Source organism: Abramis brama (genome assembly GCF_963993115.1).
Source record: "Abramis brama genome assembly, chromosome: 1".
Lineage (NCBI taxonomy): Eukaryota > Metazoa > Chordata > Actinopteri > Cypriniformes > Leuciscidae > Abramis > Abramis brama.
In genome coordinates, this window is record NC_139963.1 from 15,693,874 (window position 1) to 15,713,036 (window position 19,163).

At 39.4% G+C, this 19,163-nt stretch overlaps 2 protein-coding genes across 4 annotated transcripts in view; one reads left to right on the forward strand and one right to left on the reverse strand.

Moving 5' to 3' along the window:
* Positions 1 to 6,480, forward strand: part of lmtk2 (lemur tyrosine kinase 2) — a 38,199-nt gene extending 31,719 nt beyond the window's left edge. For all 3 annotated transcript variants that reach the window (XM_084120041.1, XM_084120042.1, XM_084120043.1), the window contains 4 exons: positions 43 to 2,920; positions 3,027 to 3,159; positions 3,770 to 4,024; positions 4,118 to 6,480. In XM_084120041.1, coding sequence (XP_083976167.1) covers positions 43 to 2,920; positions 3,027 to 3,159; positions 3,770 to 4,024; positions 4,118 to 4,146 — 3,295 coding nt within the window. In that variant the 3' untranslated portion in view covers positions 4,147 to 6,480. The remainder of the gene's footprint in view (positions 1 to 42; positions 2,921 to 3,026; positions 3,160 to 3,769; positions 4,025 to 4,117) is intronic.
* Positions 6,481 to 6,693: 213 nt separating this feature from the next.
* Positions 6,694 to 19,163, reverse strand: part of tecpr1b (tectonin beta-propeller repeat containing 1b) — a 30,622-nt gene continuing 18,152 nt past the window's right edge. The window contains exons 14-25 of the mRNA XM_084120072.1: positions 17,335 to 17,492; positions 15,631 to 15,758; positions 12,865 to 12,943; positions 12,697 to 12,793; positions 12,508 to 12,587; positions 12,368 to 12,424; positions 11,081 to 11,255; positions 10,463 to 10,598; positions 9,765 to 9,857; positions 9,254 to 9,360; positions 8,263 to 8,382; positions 6,694 to 7,282 (exon numbers count right to left, since the gene is read on the reverse strand). Of these exons, the coding sequence (XP_083976198.1) occupies positions 7,163 to 7,282; positions 8,263 to 8,382; positions 9,254 to 9,360; positions 9,765 to 9,857; positions 10,463 to 10,598; positions 11,081 to 11,255; positions 12,368 to 12,424; positions 12,508 to 12,587; positions 12,697 to 12,793; positions 12,865 to 12,943; positions 15,631 to 15,758; positions 17,335 to 17,492 (1,350 nt within the window). The 3' untranslated portion in view covers positions 6,694 to 7,162. The remainder of the gene's footprint in view (positions 7,283 to 8,262; positions 8,383 to 9,253; positions 9,361 to 9,764; positions 9,858 to 10,462; positions 10,599 to 11,080; positions 11,256 to 12,367; positions 12,425 to 12,507; positions 12,588 to 12,696; positions 12,794 to 12,864; positions 12,944 to 15,630; positions 15,759 to 17,334; positions 17,493 to 19,163) is intronic.

Here is a 19,163-nt window from a genome sequence, read left to right on the forward strand (position 1 = left end):
TTTCTCTCTAGAAACGTCTTAACTCTATGCTTTGGTCTACAGGTATGAAGTTCTACAGTTTTGTTGGCTGCCTGCAGACAAGAGGGCCACTGCTGAAGAGGTCCACCGCCTGCTCACTTATCTCCGTATGCAGGGTCAGAAAGATGTGGAGGATGACTTCGAGCAGCGCTGGAGCTCTCTCAAACCCAATCCCACCACTCGTCAAGCCACCGTCAGTCATTCATCCTTTCCCATCCTGGAACAGTTTGATGACGGCCGAGAACCAGACGAGGTGCTCACAGTCACCGAAACGAGTCGTGGACTAAGTTTTGAATATGTGTGGGAGGCAGCCAAGCATGACCACTATGACAACCACAATCGTTCTGCCTTGGACACTACTTTGAATTACCACAGTATGTTCTTTCCAGTGCCACGGCAGGATATCCAGGCTCATTTCCCTGACACTGTACCGCAAGCAGAAGATGACAGAGTCCCGGAAACCTTGCCAGTTTTTGATGCACATAAAGCATCCTCTGGAAATGACTATTTTATTAAGTTGGAGGAGCTAGATGAGAGTGAAATTGGGATGGGGGAAAGTCAGGGTGCTGAAGGTACCAATGCTTCAGAGCAGGATCAGTTTGTAGTCTTACAGGATGTCCGATTGGATGAATCCAGTACAGATGCTGATTTCTTTCATCAGAGCATTGACTCAAAAGACTCTTTCCTTCAGGACAGCCACATATGGTCCTCAAGTGAACATGATAGCCCTTACCATACTAACATTTTCAGTGAGGGTGATGCAAAACTGGAAGATTCTCATTCATTCAGGGGAGGTCTCATGGAGCTCCCAGAGATGAATGTACCGAAGAAGGATTCTGATGGTGAAACTAATAGTAACAAGGCAAGTAATAGTTTTCCAAAGTCTTTTTTAGGGGTTGGACCAGAAGCCATTCATCTGGAGATCTCCGATAAGGACAGTTCAGATTTAATGATGCTTCTTAACACTGAGAAACTGGCTGAAAACTTCTTGTTTCTTAAAGATAACAGCCTAATGAAGGACAAGTCTGCGCTCTCACAGCCCGACTCAAAAAATCTAGAGGAGACCATGAGCTCCATTGTTGAGACGGATGTCTCAGATAGTGTAAACCTTACAGGTGAGTCTTTGAAATCAGCTGTGAATTCTACGCAGCTTAAGGATGAATTCTTGGACTTAGTCAGCCCGATTTTAGAAGATTTTCTGTCGCCTTTGAAAGGAAATGAAACAATGGTGCCTTTTGATATATTAGTAACAGGAGAAACCTGTAGCAACCACCTGCCAGACTCAAATGGCTCTTTGCATTCCCCAAAATCTGGGAATTACTCCTCTTCCGAGTCTACCTCTGAGAGTGTTGAGGTCATTGTTGACAGTCCATCTGATAGTCATCAGTCCCTTGAAAGTGCCACTACAGATACACTACATATGTGCATAGATGCCAAACCCCCCAGCCTTGAAGAATGCTTTGGAGCCTCAAAGGAGAATGGGCAGTATAAAGGAATCATAGACACAGCTGTGCTTAGCTTTACTACGTCACCTGTTGGTGAGTGTACAGAAGGTGGCCTCACTGAAGGTCTAACAAGTAGTGACTCAATGAGTGATATAATGGAGCTAGACAAGAAGACCGCCAAGGATATTGCACTCTTAGAAGCCATCGATCAAGATCAAGAAACTTTATTGGACAACCATGTAACTCAGGACATGTCCTCACTGTTGGTTTCAGACTCCTGTCTTGACCAAATAAGTCAGGACAGCCTTCTTGATGATAGCACCTTATCTACTCTTCCAACCATTGAGAATTCGGCTGAAACGCCAGACTCATTAGATTCTTTGGACATGCATAGGGATGTGGTGCATGGACAGTCATCGGAAAATCCTGTAAATAATAAGCTTCAACCTCCATACAAAGCAGCTGACAGTGGGTATGAAACCGAGAACTTGGAGTCACCCGAGTGGAACTCTCAAACAGGCTTGAGGGATTCCTCTGAAGAGAATGAGACGAGTAGTGCCGTGGAGCCTATGGCACTGGTTCCACCGGAAATCGTGGTGTCTGAGGCGGACAGTGTACCTGATGTTCAGGTAAATGCTGGTAGAGTTGATCACCAACAAGAACTTGGTGAAGTTCCCTTGGGAGGAAACTACAGAGACTCTGCTTACTTCTCAGACAATGAGGAGCTAGATAAAAAGAGTGATGACATCAACGGAAGCGGCCCAGGAGATGCTTCATTTTGGCTCCAGGGTAATCGAGAAGCTGGCGAAAGTCAAGGAGCTGAAGCTGTTGAGGAGCATTCGGTGTCCGAGATATCCCTTCAGTCTGCAGGTCCTACTTTAGAATCAACTGATGGTGATGTACAGACTCCTTTGCCTGAGTTGGTTCTCATCACTGAGGAAGATTGGAGCCAGGATAAACCATTGACTGGTGACGACTCCGACCAAACTCATCCCCATGCAGCCCCAGAAAATGCAGCAACATCACCTACCTCAACGCAGCCCTCAACAGACGTCAAGGTCCATGCAAAGCTAACAAGGACATATGCTGGGGAGGGAACAAAAAAAAAAGAGCCAGATATGGAGGGGAGGTACTTAGGAAAGCTCGATGGATCCTCAATGGAATATGGCACCGAGGATGGAATGGATGCTGATGAAGAAGATGAGAACAGTGATGAGTCCGATGACGATATGCGTGCCTACCGATTACACAGCTCTAGCTCTGAGTGCAGTGAGGATGAAGTTGTGCACCCGGTACCTGTTATCATCTCGGACAACAGCAGTTCCCTCAGCCTCAAAAGCCTACTGAAACCCAAATCCCTTCAGACTGCTCAAGCAACATCAGAAGAGGGCAGCGATGGAAATAATAGACGTGGCGTGTCGTTCTTTGATGACGTCACTGTCTACCTTTTTGACCAGGTCAGATGTTTCCCTTGCATTCTTAAATCTTTTTAAATACAACTCGATTATTTTTTTTTAAGAGAGGCTTTTTCTATGCCTGATTCCCTGTTTTTCAACCAAATAGGAAACCCCAACAAAGGAGCTTGGTGAGCATACTCTTGACCCCAGTAGTCAATTGTCTGATTTCAACAGTCCAGTGTCCTCCTCCAGCTACTTTAATAGATTTACCAACTCTGAGAGCTCCACAGATGAAGAAGGTAATGACTAATGTTAATTTTTTTTTCTTTTAGGTCATCTGTGTTTCCCAACCGTGGTCCTGGACCCCCCCAAACAGTGCACTTTTTTGGATGTTATCATTATCTGACACATCCATTTTAGGTCTCGTGTTGTCCCCCAATTCCTCCTCTTATAATATGCCCTAAATGTAATGTACTCTTTTTAAGAGGAAATAGTACAAACTGCTGAAATCTACCAAAAATAATAGACCACCTGGTTACATTTGGCATACCCTTTTCAACACACTATTCTTTGGGACACACTTATTCTTATTTCACATACTTTTTATGATGGATAGTGTGCACATAGGGATGCAGGGTGGGAGTCTCTATTAATAAGCCAATGAGTTCAGTCAGGTGTGTTTGATTAATGAGGCATTCGAAATATGCTGTGTGGCGGATACCCCATGACCGAGGTTGGCAAACACTGGTCTACATTTGAACTGTGAACCCATTAAACCAATGGTACTCGGGCCAATCAGAAACCAAATTTCCAAAAAAATGTTGGTGTCTCTGAATTAAATAGTTTAAAATTGACATCATCAAAGAGTCTTGTATACCAAGACTTTAAACCTTTGGATTTGATTCACAGGTGGCGCATTTGAGTGGGATGATGACTTCCCATCTCCAGAGCCCAATTTTCTTTCAAAAGCAGCCAGTGATCATTCTGCCAGTAGGTCCAGTGGGACCTCCGCAGCTTCCAAGTATTTGTCACCACCCCCTGCGAACCGCACCTTGGAGCAGAGCTGGAACAGTCCCTCCAACTACACGCGCTTCTCCATCTCCCCAGCCAGCATCGCTAGCTTCTCCCTCACCCACCTCACAGACTCCGACATTGAACAAGGGGGTAAGTTGAACACAGACATCCACGCATGAACAAACAAGAATGGGACCTCAAGAATCTTAACTTCTGAATCCTGTTTCTCGTTTTCTTTCTCAGGAAGTGGTGAAGATGGAGAGAAAGATTAACCAATCTTTTGGACACGTGTAAATGTTGGAGAAATGTGACGGATATATTTGCTTTGAAGGCTTTGATTGCTTCTCAGGCAGCATTTGGTATTTATTTGAGGTTATGAAGGGGATTGCAGAAACTGAGCAGGCGGCATCCTGTGATGACTTCCTGTATTCTGCAAATGAGATATGATTTGCAATGTTTTTCATCAGTGCAATTTGGAAGAAACTTTGCTTCACATATGCTTTAGAAACTTTCACGCGCTTCCCAAGTGTCCTGCCTCACTTTTTTTTCTTTTTTTTTTTTTGCTCATATGCATTACTTCTTAGTGTCCACATTTTACTTCAGAAGGATGAAGCTGAAATTTATCGTTTAACCAGAGGACTCCCTCTTAAACACTAATGAGCCAATCGACTCAAACTCAGTTGTGCAATTGAAACCGTACAATACTTGCCTTTTATTTTAACACACTGGATTTTAATTTTTTTTTTTAAATGTGAAATCTAGTGTGACATGCTTATTTATATGATTGTGTATCGGATTAGATGTCCAATAGAAGCAGTATGGGTCTCCATAGATATTTTTGTACAGTGTTTGGTCCGTTCATTCATGACAACCGCACCACTTTCACCCATGCAACAACTTGCATAGTTTCAGTGACATGTTTTGTATTTAAAGATGTAAAAGTCAGGATATGAGCAGCTGAGCGGTTTCGGACATGAGACGCTAATAAGTCTTAAAGTAGTGAGCAGTCTTTGTCATTGTGGTCTATTCATGAGGAATTCTTAAGGAGTGCTGCATATCAGGGCTTTTTGTTGAAGCGTTGTGAGATTGTATATTGAATGGGCCGTCGCAGTGCCTCACAGCCCCTCTCCTCCTGTGTCTTCATCCTTTCTGAATGTTGTGCAAGTTTTATTATCCAGTACCATGGGGATTCTCACCCATCTAGAACATATCAAGGTCATATTTCACCTCAAAATCAAAAGAAAGAAACTTATATTTCCCAAAGAAAATGAAGCCTATTTTTGGGATCAGTAAGACTTTTTCATTGTGAAATTATTTTCATGAATTGAGAATGAAAATCCCCCCCCCCCGCCAACTCTCATTACTGTGATGTGAAAATAAGTAATGATATTATATTTAAATTGTAAAGTGTTTGTATCATAATGCTAGTTTTGTTTTACTCATTTGAACGATATTAATAGATATTTTGCAAAATATATTCTTTTTTCTCTAGATTTTGGATTGAAATGTGACCCAGACATTTTTTTGTGCGATTCACCAACAAGTTGTCATTGTTGGCGTTGGATTGATCTACGAGTCAGCGAGTAATTCTGAAAGCACTGGTGGTGCAGAGAGACTAGCTAGCAACTAGCAGGACTTCCAGGTGATGTCTGCTTGTAGCATTGAGTAGGAATACTGTTCAATGGAAACACAAAAGAACCTCCTTACATTTCTGATTCCCTGTGTTAACTTTAAAGAGCAGCTTGTAAACACTCAAGGGATTGGAAATTATTTTGTTTTTCTTCTTTTGTGCATGTATTATTCATTGGACCTGAAAGTCATAGGTCATATGAATCCTTTATATTTGCCAATCTTGCTGCTCTGAATGCTTTTCCTTTTGGTTGACAATGAACCCGATCGACTAATGTATATAGCCTTGTAATGTATATTACCTTGTATCAAATCAAGGTGAAAACTACACAATCAGAGGAAAGAACGTTCCACATCACCGAACATTTCCTTGGTTCAATCTGGAAGAACGTTGATTTTGGTATGACATGCTCAAGATTGTCTTGCATAAATTGGGAGCCTGATTATTTGTAAAGGTTATTGCTGGAATAATCGGGTTCATAGCTTCTACTTCCCCTTGTAATTCAGTACAGTAATATCTCTATGTTTTAGACCTGTTGAATAACTGTATTACCAGCACTCGATTTTCAGTTCAAATTGAAATTTTACGAAAGGAAATTGTTTGGTTTTATTCTATAGTATACTTTGCTTAATCTTGCACATCTTTAAAGTGAAACTTAATGTTGAATTGTTCTTCTGTATATAAATGTTTAATTTTGTCTGTAAATTGGGTATGATGTTAGGAATAGGTATGAGGACTGATTTTGTAATTTAATGCTAAAATGTGACATCACAGGTGAGAAGTGATCGAAAAAGAAAAATTAACGATGGAATAAATGGGGAAATGCAGGTCATCATGTCCTTGTAACTTGTAAATTTTAAAAAAATGGTGATATTTTTACTTCATATTGATGACGATGATCATGCCTAGTGTCATTGAAGGAATGGTTTATAATGAATTGCTCTGTTTATTATGGAATTAAATGAAAATGAACTTCTGTCTTGTATCATTTCTTTGTCATGCATGTTTCACACATGCTTTTATTCACAGGTTCAAGCAATGGTGCGAGTTTGGGGAAAGTGTGTCAGACCAAGATCAGATGGGGTAGGATTTAGAAAATCAGTTTTTTTATTATTTTTTGAACTTTTGTTTGGTGATGCTAGTGGTGCAGACATTTCTTTACTTGAATTCACAAAGAAAAACAAGCTGGTGCTTTTTAACAGATCTTTATTGGAAAAAAAAAAGCATGTCCAAAGAAAGACCACAGTAGGGAAGTTGTCCACATATACAGCATTGTCTACTTAAGTGGACTATATATTATTTTCAAATAATATAATCAAACCAATGACATAAAATGGGTTTCTACCGATTACAGAAACAAATACGGCAACAAGAAAATGTGACATGCGCAAAACAAATTGAGAACAGTCAATTGAGTCAGGTGATTCAAATCATACATGTACAGAAATCAAAAGAAGTTCAGTCACACCCAGAAGCTTGTTTTCACAGAGGTGAAAGTTTGTTATTCAGGCAAGTGGAATCAAAAAAAGAAGGAAAAAAAGTCACATTTGGTTGGAAGGGCACTGGGCAAAGACAGGAAGGGTGTCAGGAACAGCAAGCTGGGACGTGCAGTCAAGCATGATGATGATGATGATGGTGGTGTTGGGTGAGCAAAATGACTAGCAGCTCACAGCATTCCCGTTCACCTGACTCGGAGTCCGGCTGGGCATTGGACTGCGCAGTGCCACACGCTGAGCCTCTAAAGAGTTCCCTCTCACAGACAGGTGGTCCCAGCCGCCCTGTTGAAGAAATGACTCTGTGTAAAGATCTGTTGACACCAGGTCTACATTAGACCTTATGTCACTTTTGCAGAAATTATACAGCATTTTAAAATTGGAGGCTTTCGGAGGAAGGCACAGTTCAGCATTAGACTTAAAGGGGTGGTATAATGCTGCTTTTTACAAAATATAAAATAAGTCTCTGTTGTCCCCAGAGTGTGTATTTAAAGTTTTAGCTCAAAATACCCTACAGATAGTTTTACAGCATGATAAAATTGTCCCTTTTTGAGGGTCAGTAAAAACGCGTTTTGTGTGTGTCCCTTTAAATGCAAATGAGCTGCTGCTCCCGGCACCGATGGCGGAGCTTCTAGAGCTTGTGTGTGTGAGTGTGTTAGTAGCTCTGATTACCTCACGCAGACACACTAAAATGTCAGAAACTGTTCTGCCTTTTATGTTTAAACTGGAGTCGGACAATGATGGAGAGACTCAAGAAGAGTTGACAACGTAGAATTCAACAGGACGTTTTTAAATGGTTAGTTGATGAATTTGTGTTGCTGATGTGGAGTTAACTATTTTCAGTTAGCATATTCTGTCATGATAATCTATAAAATCGCTTGTATGGGAACTGTTGTAAGATGCCTACAGAGTGACATGCTATTGCATTTATGTTACGTACTGTATTGCATGTGAAAAGACGGATGCGACAGCTTGAGCAGACTGACAAATGTGCTCGACTACAACAACTCTTCCTCTTCTCAACATGGACTGGCTGTTCCTGGGGATGGGGTTTATGTAAATTTTAGGGTTGGTGATGTCTCTAACCCGGGAGGAATGTTGTGTAGTCCCTACCAGCCATTTGTTGTAGTCGTTAAAAAACGATTTCTTTAAAAGCAAATATCTCCCTTTGCTTTGAACTTTGAGCGTTGTAACTTTGCAGATGTTAGAAAAGTGAAATCATAATCAACCACCCCTTTAATGTGAACAGTTATGGAAAGACTCACCCCGATACCAAAGTCCCAGCTCAGGCCTTTCGGCTGCATGGGCTTCACTCCCAGTCTGTGGCACACAGTTCCTGAGCTTTCTAATGGATAACCTGCCACTTTATCAGCAATTATCCAAACCTGGACAGATAAAACATCACAACCACTTTCCAGTTTCACAACCATCAAACCAGTAAAACTTGTTTTTTTGTGTGTGTCAAGTTATTTTAAATTTAGGTTTGTTAGGGGTGGATCTGGGCATGATGGGAGTTGGTAAACCTCAGGAGGTGTAGCTGGAGGAAAGGTTAGGTCTATAACAAGAGAAGGCAACATAAAGTAACAGTGGAGGAAGGAAACAATAACTCCCACATACAGAGATGTGCAGCATATACAAGGAGAACAACAAAGGGCCCAAGACAGAGCCTTGTGGAACACCATACTTTCGTTAGGTCAGGTAACTTTTCTTTTACACACATGAAGTGGTAGTGATCTGATAGGTAGGATTTAATCCAGGCCAAAGACTATTTGGCCTGGTTTACAGCCACCAACAGCATTTTTGATATTTTTTTTTACAAAACTTTCATGGCCCCCAGAATATTTTGTTGTATGAATATCAACATGTAATATATCAAACAAAAGAACAGAGCCTCTACTTTTGAACTACTACAACAACAACAACAACAAAAAACACTTTATTGTAGCTTCATGCTTTCTTTTTTTATCAACACTTTAATGTGGGTGTTTAATAAAAAAAGCAACATTTTGAACAAAAAACAGAGAAAATAGTGTTTTTTTCATTGACTACAATGTGCATAAGCAATGCTTTTTTTGTTGCTTATTTTGTGTTTTGATCCGGAGATTCTGTACTCTCAGAATATGCGTAATAGCGCCCCCCTACCGTATAACAGTGAAAACATAGATTGCCGGAAAATTCTGTAAATGTCAGTGAAGCATTGTGTGTGCTTTAGTATGTTAGTCAACACATCAAAATAACAAGTAAAAGGTTACAAACCTGGTCCAGTGGTCCAACAGACACCTTGCACACGTTACTGGAGATGAGTTCCCATGCTGAACCCTGAGGATAGCTGGGTGTCAAACCCTGTCTGTACCACAGATTACCTGCACAAACAGACTGAGCTCAGACTCGACTGGAGAGATAACTGCTTTATATACGGTACAATGTTTCCAGTGAGTGTCTTCTAGTTCCTTGGAAAATAAAGGTTACTCTTCATCCTAATTTGTGTAAAAATGTCCTTTGGCAGACAAATCAAATCTAGGAAGTTAAGACTGATGTTTAGGGCTGATTTTCATGTATCACATTGGAAAAGGAGCTGTGCTCTGTTTGCATACTTCACATTTTGACAAATGTAGCTGATCATCCAGGTATTCCAAACCATTCATGAATAGAAAAATGTGCATGCTTTGAAATGACACACTCATATAATGAAGATAGAGTTATTCAGAGCACATACAGCTTGATTGAACCAAATGACAAAAGAAGTGAGTGGAAACAAGTGTCTCACTGTTTTCATCCACAGCATAAACGGAGGTCCTGCCCACGGACACCTGTTTGAGCATCTGCCTCGGGGGAGATGGGATGTGGTACCAGCACTCGCCTGGGAAATCAAAACATAAATCATGAGTCATTTAACACAATGGGTGTGCCTTTCATCACTTTAAGTGTAAATGACAATAGTTTAATTCTGTTAAAGTTGGCATTTTTTTGAAAATAACAAGAATACAGTAACTTAAAAAAAAAACACTATTAAAGGGGACCTATTATGCCTTTTTCCCAAAGTCTTGTTTTTGTTTTCTTCTAGAGTAGGTTTTCACACTTGAAAGTTGAAAAAACACAATTTCTAATAATTTGTTACTGTCAGTTATTCTTTATTTTATAGTCCTAAAATATGAGCATAAAATCTACTAATAATATATTCATATTTTCACTGTAAACTATCAATCCTGCCACCTTTCATATTCCAACATACACTTTCAACATTTTCAAAACTATTTTTGATTGATTTTTGTTTTTTAGTCAATCATGTCTTAACTTGTAACCACAACTTATAAAAAGTACTTTTTCAAAATGTCACAGGTCTGATTTCAAAGCACACAGTATCACATTCATCACAAGTTGTTGAAATCGGAAAGTATTTGACATATTGTCGGATGTCAATCATCATTCCCTGGTTGAAATGGGGATTGGGCTGCTGCTTCTCACCAGCTGGATTGAGTGCGGACACAGAGCCCCGGTAGAAGACGGCCCCGTCCCTGGCGATGGCCCACACCTGGTGTCCTCCTCCTATACAGATGGACTTGAAGGGCTGGTCTGTCCCCACGTGGAGCCAGGAGTCGCCCTGTGCTGAGACAGAGTCTGAGGTTAGAGGACACTACAACTCAACATGAGAACAGACAGAGCCATATTCACTCTCTGAATACTGATGTAATAAATTCCCAGACAGCAACATAGTTTTGGCCCAGATCCGGCCCACATCTGGTACTTGTTGAATCCACATGTACCAGATGTGGGCCGGATCTGGGCCGACACTACGTTGCTGTCTGGGTTGAGATGAGAGTTTTGTGTTTAATAACTTTACAATCATGTCTACTGTAGGATACTACAGCAGATATATGCATTCTCTTCATACTGTGTGTATGCTCAGTTAAATATTTACAAGGCACACTAAAACTAACTGATACAACCAGGCTTTACTTTTCTGGGACTTGCGCCATTGGGGATTTGGTGATTACTTTGGGCCTGGTGTTTCTTGAGGTCACCGTTTCAAATGAAATGAAATGTTGGTGAAGTGTTTTGTGTGTGTGTGTGTTTGGTGCTCACAGCCGGGTTCTCTGCAGTGACTCCCAGACGGCACAGCACATCCCCCTTCTCACTGATGGCCCACACAGGAATCTGCTCCAGGCCGCTCTGAGCCAGACACGGCAGGACGGTGACGTCAGTCAGAGGGATCGGGGGAACCTTCTGCCAGGGGCCCGTGAGGCTGATCTCACACCTCCTGTGAGAGACAACAACTCTCCTTTCTTATAACACAGCACAATTCTGACACACTCTGGTGAACCAGAATGACATAAATAGTCATAATTATGGGATAAAAACTCAAAATTATGACATTCAAAGTCAAAACGATGACATACAAAGTCAAAATTATCACATAAAAAGCAGAAATTATCACATACCAAGTCATTATTATGAAATAAAAAGTCATAATTATGGCATAAATTAGATGCAAAGTCGAAATTATGACAAGTTACTTGAGATTAAAAAGTAAAAAATATGACTCATAATTATACTTTTAACATAATTTCAACTTTTTATCTCATAATTATGACTTGGTGTCATTGTTTTGACTTTTTGATGTTTATTGTTTATTATTTAGATCCCCATTAGCTACTCCATTAAGCATGCTGTGCGATGTAATTATGTCTAATTCATCATTTAGAATTTTTGTTTTAATTTCGACTTAATATAATTATGGCTGTCATAATTTTGATATTTGAAGTAGGAATTTTGAATTTTTGTCATAATTTTGACTTTTTCATGTCATCATTTTGACTTTAAAGTTATAAATTCTAGTATGTCCATTTTAACTTTCAGTCATAATTTTGGATTTTTATGTCATAATTTTGACTTTTTATGTCATTTAGACTTTTTAATGTAATGATTATAACTTTTTAAGTTATAATTCAACTTGGTATGTCATAATTTTGACTATAAGGTTATAATTCCAACCTAGCATGTAATAATTTGGAATTTCTAGTCATCATTGTGATTTTTTATCTCATAATGACATAATTTTGGATGGTTTATACTGTATGTCATAATTATGACTTTTTGTCATAATTTTGACTTCATAATTATGACAAAAATTCTTACTTCAAAAGTCAAAATTAAGACAGTCATAATTTTGACTTTTTTTGTCATAATTATGTTTTTCAAAAGCAGTATTTTTTTTCTTGTGTGGCAGAAATGGGCTTCCATAGGGGCTGCTGTGCGAATTTGTGGTTTAATTTTTTGCCCAACATTAGAAAGAAACAGAAATAAAATGTTGCTAAAAATGTTAATGTAAATGTATCAAAATGGTCAAAATCAGCAAAAATGTGAACTCACCGAGCCCACCTTCTGCGCCGCACAAAATCCTTTATTGTCTTATAACCGTGAAAGGTCCTGTATGTACATAAAAAACATATATTAGTTTGAAATAAAAACGTCTAGCTACCGTTCATTAATATATCCAAAAATCAACATACACATGGAAATCTGCAGCGTACTGCCAGCCCTCTTTATCTGTCCCTCCCGGGACACTGTAGTCTACGGCCCAATCAGAGACCTGTGAGCACGAGATGTAGAAATCATTCACAGACAAAATAATATTGCAAAGACACAAACGTGCACTGCACTATAAATGCTACAGGAAGCAGAAGGCTGTGGTTTTGTACCCATGTCCACTGAGGTGAGGGAGTGCTGGTGTTGTCTTTAGTGCACTCTCTCAGACCTGACGAGTCGCTCCACATGTAGCGATCTGTGGGAAGACCCCTGAGGAAGAGAGCACACACTGAGCGTTTGCTTTAAACAAACACACATCAGCTCTGTTACACTACACTCACTTGTCTGTGTATCCCGTCATCGGGTTCCAGCGCTGGTTCTCGTAGATGCACACGCTCCTCACATCACTTACTTCATTTCCTGAAATCCGACAGATTCAAACATCAGGCAGACGCAACTGTTCTTTCAAATAAACACTTGACATGCTGATCTAGACTGAAATCATGTCTTATTTGAAATGAAAGTACAATTGGGAAAATAAGAAAACACTGGTTCACATTCACCAACTGTGCATACGCACGGATTTGAGCATGGAATCAAATGATACAGTGTTTTCATTAAAAAAATTTTTTTTTTTTAAAATGACAATTTATTCTAAATTTACAGAAAATGTAGGTAATATAAACATAAACATGTAACATTTTATTGTAATTATACATATATACAGTATATAATGAAATACTGTTACAGTATTTCTTAATGGAAACATATTGACATATTGAAAATGCAATTTTCGTATTATTTATATACTATTATAGTATTTATTAATATTCTGAATTTAGCTTTTATTTTTATATTTACATTTTAATTTTAAGTATTGTTAATTTTATGTGCTTTTTTCATTTTTATTCGTTTTTGTTTTGTTTAATGCATTGTTTTGATCATTTTACTAGGCAAAATTTCTATGTTTGTTAGGTAAGTTTTAAGTTTAAGATGTCCCTTTAAAATTGCTATTTTTATTTTATTGCAGCGTTATTTCAATTACCAAAATAATTCCATAATTTAATAGTTTTAGAAATGAAAGGCTTTAAAGGAGAGGTCAGAAAAGCCCTTATATGGAGATTATATGTTTGGGCGTGTATTATGTAGATTACTAACCTCGGTCATATAGTTGCTCAACTATAAAATTGCATATTCGTTAACATTAGAATAAGGTTAAGAATAAATTATGGATATATATATTTTTGCGTTCGCTCAAAAATGTTTTGCATTCCCCTGAGAAACGAACGCAAAAACATTTACTTATTATTTTTTCTTCTCCCATCTCATATTTTTTTCCACCACCACGTCCCGTCTCCGTACAAATTGATGTGTATATGCAAGAGTTGTGAATTAGGAGGAACTTTTCTGAGAGAAGTTTTCCAGTGCATATAAATACGAGTAGTTATGGAATGAGGACCCAATGTTTTGGGAAGGTTAAAGATGACTGGGAAGATCAGTGACTATGTTTTGAATGTAATTCTATATACCAGGGTTGTAACAATATATCGCAATACAAAAATGCAACAGTATGTATCATGGATAGTTCACCCAAAATAATTACTGTGTGTAATTTAGCATTTACCCAAATTTAGCATTTTAATCAAAGGTAATTTTTTTGTTAACCTTTTATCATATGTCTTGGAGTATCGCAAAAATATTGTATCGTGAGTATCGGGATATGTATTGAATCGTGACATGAGGGTCTTGTTACACCCCTAGTATATACTGAATATCCCATCCTGATGCAAGGTACAGCTTAGACCAGCAAGAACTACATCCTGGTCCAGGCTGGTTTATACTGGTTCGGTACTGGTCTAACTGGTGCTCCGGCAATGGGAACATCAGCACACCAGCATCCAAAACACAGCATATGCTCACCCAGCTAACAGGGACAACGTTCTCTGAATGTTGGCTAACATTCTGACAATGTTCTCGCAAAGTTATCTAAGTAACATTAATAGAATGTTAGTTCGAAGCAATCTTGTCTTTAATAATGTTCTCAAAACATTAGCACAAAAACATTATTATATATTCATGGAATGTTTTTTTTCTTGAAGCGTTTTAGTTCATCTAATTTTCGTTGGACGTTATTTTTGAATATACTCTGAACATTCCGAAACATTCCGAAAATGTTTGCAAAATGGAATGTTCACATAAACAAGACAGTTTTAAACGTTCAGAGGACATTCAAAAAATAACATTCATATAACTTAATGGAAACGTTAGCAAGACATTCTTAGAACATATATTTGTTTGCTGCCCAGACAGCAACATAGTGTCGGCCCAGATCCGGCCCACATCTGGCACGCATTGAATCCACGTACCAGATGTGGGCCGGATCTGGGCCGACACTATGGCTGCATTTACACTGCAGGTCTTGATGCCCAATTCCGATTTGCTGACTATATCCGATTTTTTGGACGACCCGCTTACATCATCTTTTAAAAGTGACCCGTATCCGATATTTACATTTACACTATACACTGCCGAAACAACCCAATGTAAACGTTCTGACCCGGAAAAGGAAGTAAAACAGCGCAATATGCAATGGATGCAGACAAAATGATTATCCAGTGTTTTGCTTTCCGCACTATTTTCTATTTTTGCCTGCACTGTCTCTTCACCCCAAAGGCTCAAAAGACATGCAACCTACACATTACTCCATTGTGTTGAGCCTTATTCGTCCTCCATCGCGCCATTAATAAGTCATGTGATCGCAGTTGGTGTCCACCTGAGTTGACGCCCCTTTTTTAATGACGTACGACTCGCATTTATTGGGGAATATCCGATTTGTCTGCTTACATGGCAGACGCAAATGCACCTATCCGATTCATATCAGATTTATTTCCACATATGAGTGAGGCCTGAAGCCGATCTGAGAATATCAGAATCCATGTGGTTTTTCCCTGCTTACACATTCGCCGGTCATAGGAAAAATATCGGAATTGGGTCACTTGAACCATGGGGCCTATGTTGCTGTCTGGCTGGGCATCAGAACTGGACGTAGGTTAGTGAGAGAGACAGGGTTAGCCGCATGCAGGGATAGGGTTAGGGTGCATGTTTACCCGGAGCCGATGGTCCCCTGCCGGCCCCTGTGTAGACCCAGGCTGTGTGATCGTGACCGATGCCCCACACCACACCCAGACTGCTAGACTCCACACACAGCAGATGAGCAGGAACCTGCCGCCAGAACCTGAGCCCACAGCAGGTACGCGGACAGACACATGAAGCATGCCAAGCCCAACAACACACACACATTACAATGACAAACACACATTCACACACACCAAACCAAATCAAACAGTTGGGTGACATGCAAGCTTAAATTATGAAATTATGAAACTCCAGCTCAAAACCTAGTGAGCTGCCTATCTGGACAGCGATTTAGGCGTGTTTGGGAGGAACTGACTATTTACTGTTTGCAAATTTGGATGAAATGGAATGTTTCCTTAATTTTCACAGAACCAAGAAAAACGTTTTTTAAAACATTTGAAAATTCATTAATTTCACTCATTTCATAAATTAATCTGATTATTAGCAAAACGTTCTTGGAACTTAGTTGGGATATAGCTAATAAAATAGCAGCATACCTATAAGTTCACTATTATAGTTGCAATGCAAAAAAACAACAACTTAGATGTAAACTATTGCACTTGAAGTATGCTTAAAATTATACATTTATAAACTAAAAGTGGGTTAATTTAGTCCCAAGAATTGTTGAAATAGTAGACTACGAGTGCACTGATATTAGTGTACTTACTACATAAAGTATACTTGGAAAATATGCTTCAACGTCATTTTACTTTACTTAATAAAAACTTGAAGTATAATTAAAATAAAATAATGGTTTTAATGACCAAACGTTACATGTGCCGTACATTGCTGTTTTTATTGTCATACTGTATTGCACACAGTTTTAGTCAAGCAAGCTAAATTGTCCTCTTTCATATGTAGAGTCTGATTTGTTTCATTGAATAGATTCATGTCAATATACGTTTAGAAACAATGCACTGATTCAAGTCTCTTCACAGAAACCCCTGTGCAATATTTTGTCTTTTAATCGAATATTTGTACTATATTTAATATAGTTAATTGCTTCTGTTCATCACTATGTTTTTGACTCTCTTTTTAGTTTTCTTAAGTGTAAATGTATAAGATCAAGTTCATAGTTGTCACCCTCATACATATGTATTCATTCAAAACCACACAGAACCAGAGAAATATTGCTCTGTTTAAGTTATAAATTATATAATCTTATAGTTTCATAAAAATACATTGCCCTCTTGAATCATTTAAAAAAATGAAAAAGCTACTTTCTTAGTAACTTGTAGTTTAGTGAATTACTTGTTTGAAAAAATGTAGCTTAGCTAGTTTCAAAGTAGCTTCCCCAAAACTGCTTATAAGACACCTCTGGCCAAACTGAAAGACAGGATTGCACCTAATCCCACAATGCAGTGCGTTGAAAGGAGATGGCAGGCGGAGTGTATAGAAAAGTCGTACATCTATTCATAAAAACATAGTTCAATCTACTTTAAAATGAACTATTGTGCCCAATATTTGTGTGTGCTACAAGCTTTCTAGAATATTGTGTTGTTAGCTTAGCAACATGCTAATGCCAAACTCTATAGAAATCAATTGTGAGTCGAGTCTCCTGTGTGCTTTGCTTGAGCGGCATGTGAAGGTGCTGTCGATGTAGAAGACCGCAGACAGTGAAGCAGTTAACTAGGTTTAGAACAGAGATATAGACAGACAGATGGGGAGGTTCTTACATGTGATCGCAGGGCAAGTACTGCGCCGGGGCCTCCAGGCTGGGTGACGGCTCATGCACCATGACATCACCTTTACATGTCACAGCCCACAGCGCCTGTTTGGATGGATGGTCTCCAAGACCTCTGGACTCACAACACGACTTGTTCAACAGAGACAGCTGCAAAGATCACACACAAAAACACGCTGTTGCTCTTGAAATCTCATTTTCTTTGTGCAAATATAAAAAAAAAAAAGTCTTTTGATTTTGGGCAGACATATGTTCTACATGAGAAGAATGTATTTGTTGTTATAGTGTGGCTATTATGCTTTTTGGGATGCAACCTTTCATGCAGTGTGTAATATAGCGGTTTGTGAATGAAAAAGGTCTGCAAGACGTCTACTTCGACTCTCAAACACTGTAGCTGTAGCTGAGGCCTAGAAGAGTTTGGTTTGTGTTGTCGACATGTCGAGAAGATGCTTTTTTCTGCGCTGCCAAAGAAAATCCACTTTTATGTACTTCCAAAGGTTGAGGACTCGCGCTCAAATTGATAAGGAAAAACAGATGCCATTGTTACTGTTCGTATCACTGTGTATCAAGTGCTGAAGAAGATCCAGAGCTGAAATTCAGATATAGTAATGTACCTCGGCGGTACCTCGGCGGTATTAAAGAGACAGCTCGCACAATGGGTCCAAGTAAAGTCGTTTACAAATGTGTCCGCTGCAGCTCGGTATACGCAACAATTGAATATATTAGAAGACATGTTAGTCGTAAGAGTTTTATAGTAAAAATATAGCATATCAACAGTGATCAGCAATAATGATAAGCCTAATACTCACAATAAAAATAATGTCATATAGATCATAACACAGTCTCGGAGGTAAGAAGTGGATTATCCTTCATCTGAAATGTTTGTCTTTTCATCCTGAAATGTGAGGCAAATGTTGGATTGGATCACAATAATTAGGAACCACAGTTTCCACAAATCCCTTCACGTTCACTCGATTGGGATATTCTCTTTTATTATGGATGGCAAGGGCAGTGACTGTAACATTGAGCGTATTTTGCAGTATTAAACACGTATTTATATCGATTTCATCAGGCTCTGAAAATTCTTCAACAAGAACACAAAGAATGGCCTTTTCAGCTGCCATAGTTGCAACTCTTGTGTCATCAGAACAGGGTGTTCAACGCACCACCGTTTCCGTTTAAAAAACGTTTTGCAACTTTTTATCGGGGCTGAACACAGCCCTGACCAATCAGAGCACAGCAGACCAATCACAACAGACTGGGTCACCTGACCAATCCTGACCAATCAGAGCAGAGTAGACCAATCACAACTGACTGGGTCATCTAACCAATTAGAGCAGAGTAGACCAGTCACAACAGACTGGGTCACCTGACCAATTAGAGCAGAGTAGACCAATCACAACAGACTGGGTCACCTGACCAATTAGAGCAGAGTAGACCAATTACAACAGACTGGGTCACCTGACCAATTAGAGCAGAGTAGACCAATCACAACAGACTGGGTCACCTGACCAATCAGAGCAGAGTAGACCAATCACAACAGACTGGGCCATCTGACCAATCAGAGCAGAGTAGACCATTCACAACAGACTGGGTCATCTGACCAATCAGAGCAGAGTAGACCAATCACAACAGACTGAGCCATCTGACCAATCAGAGCAGAGTAGACCAATCACAACAGACTGGACCATCTGACCAATCAGAGCAGAGTAGACCATTCACAACAGACTGAGCCATCTGACCAATCAGAGCAGAGTAGACCAATCACAACAGACTGAGCCATCTGACCAATCAGAGCAGAGTAGACCAATCACAACAGAC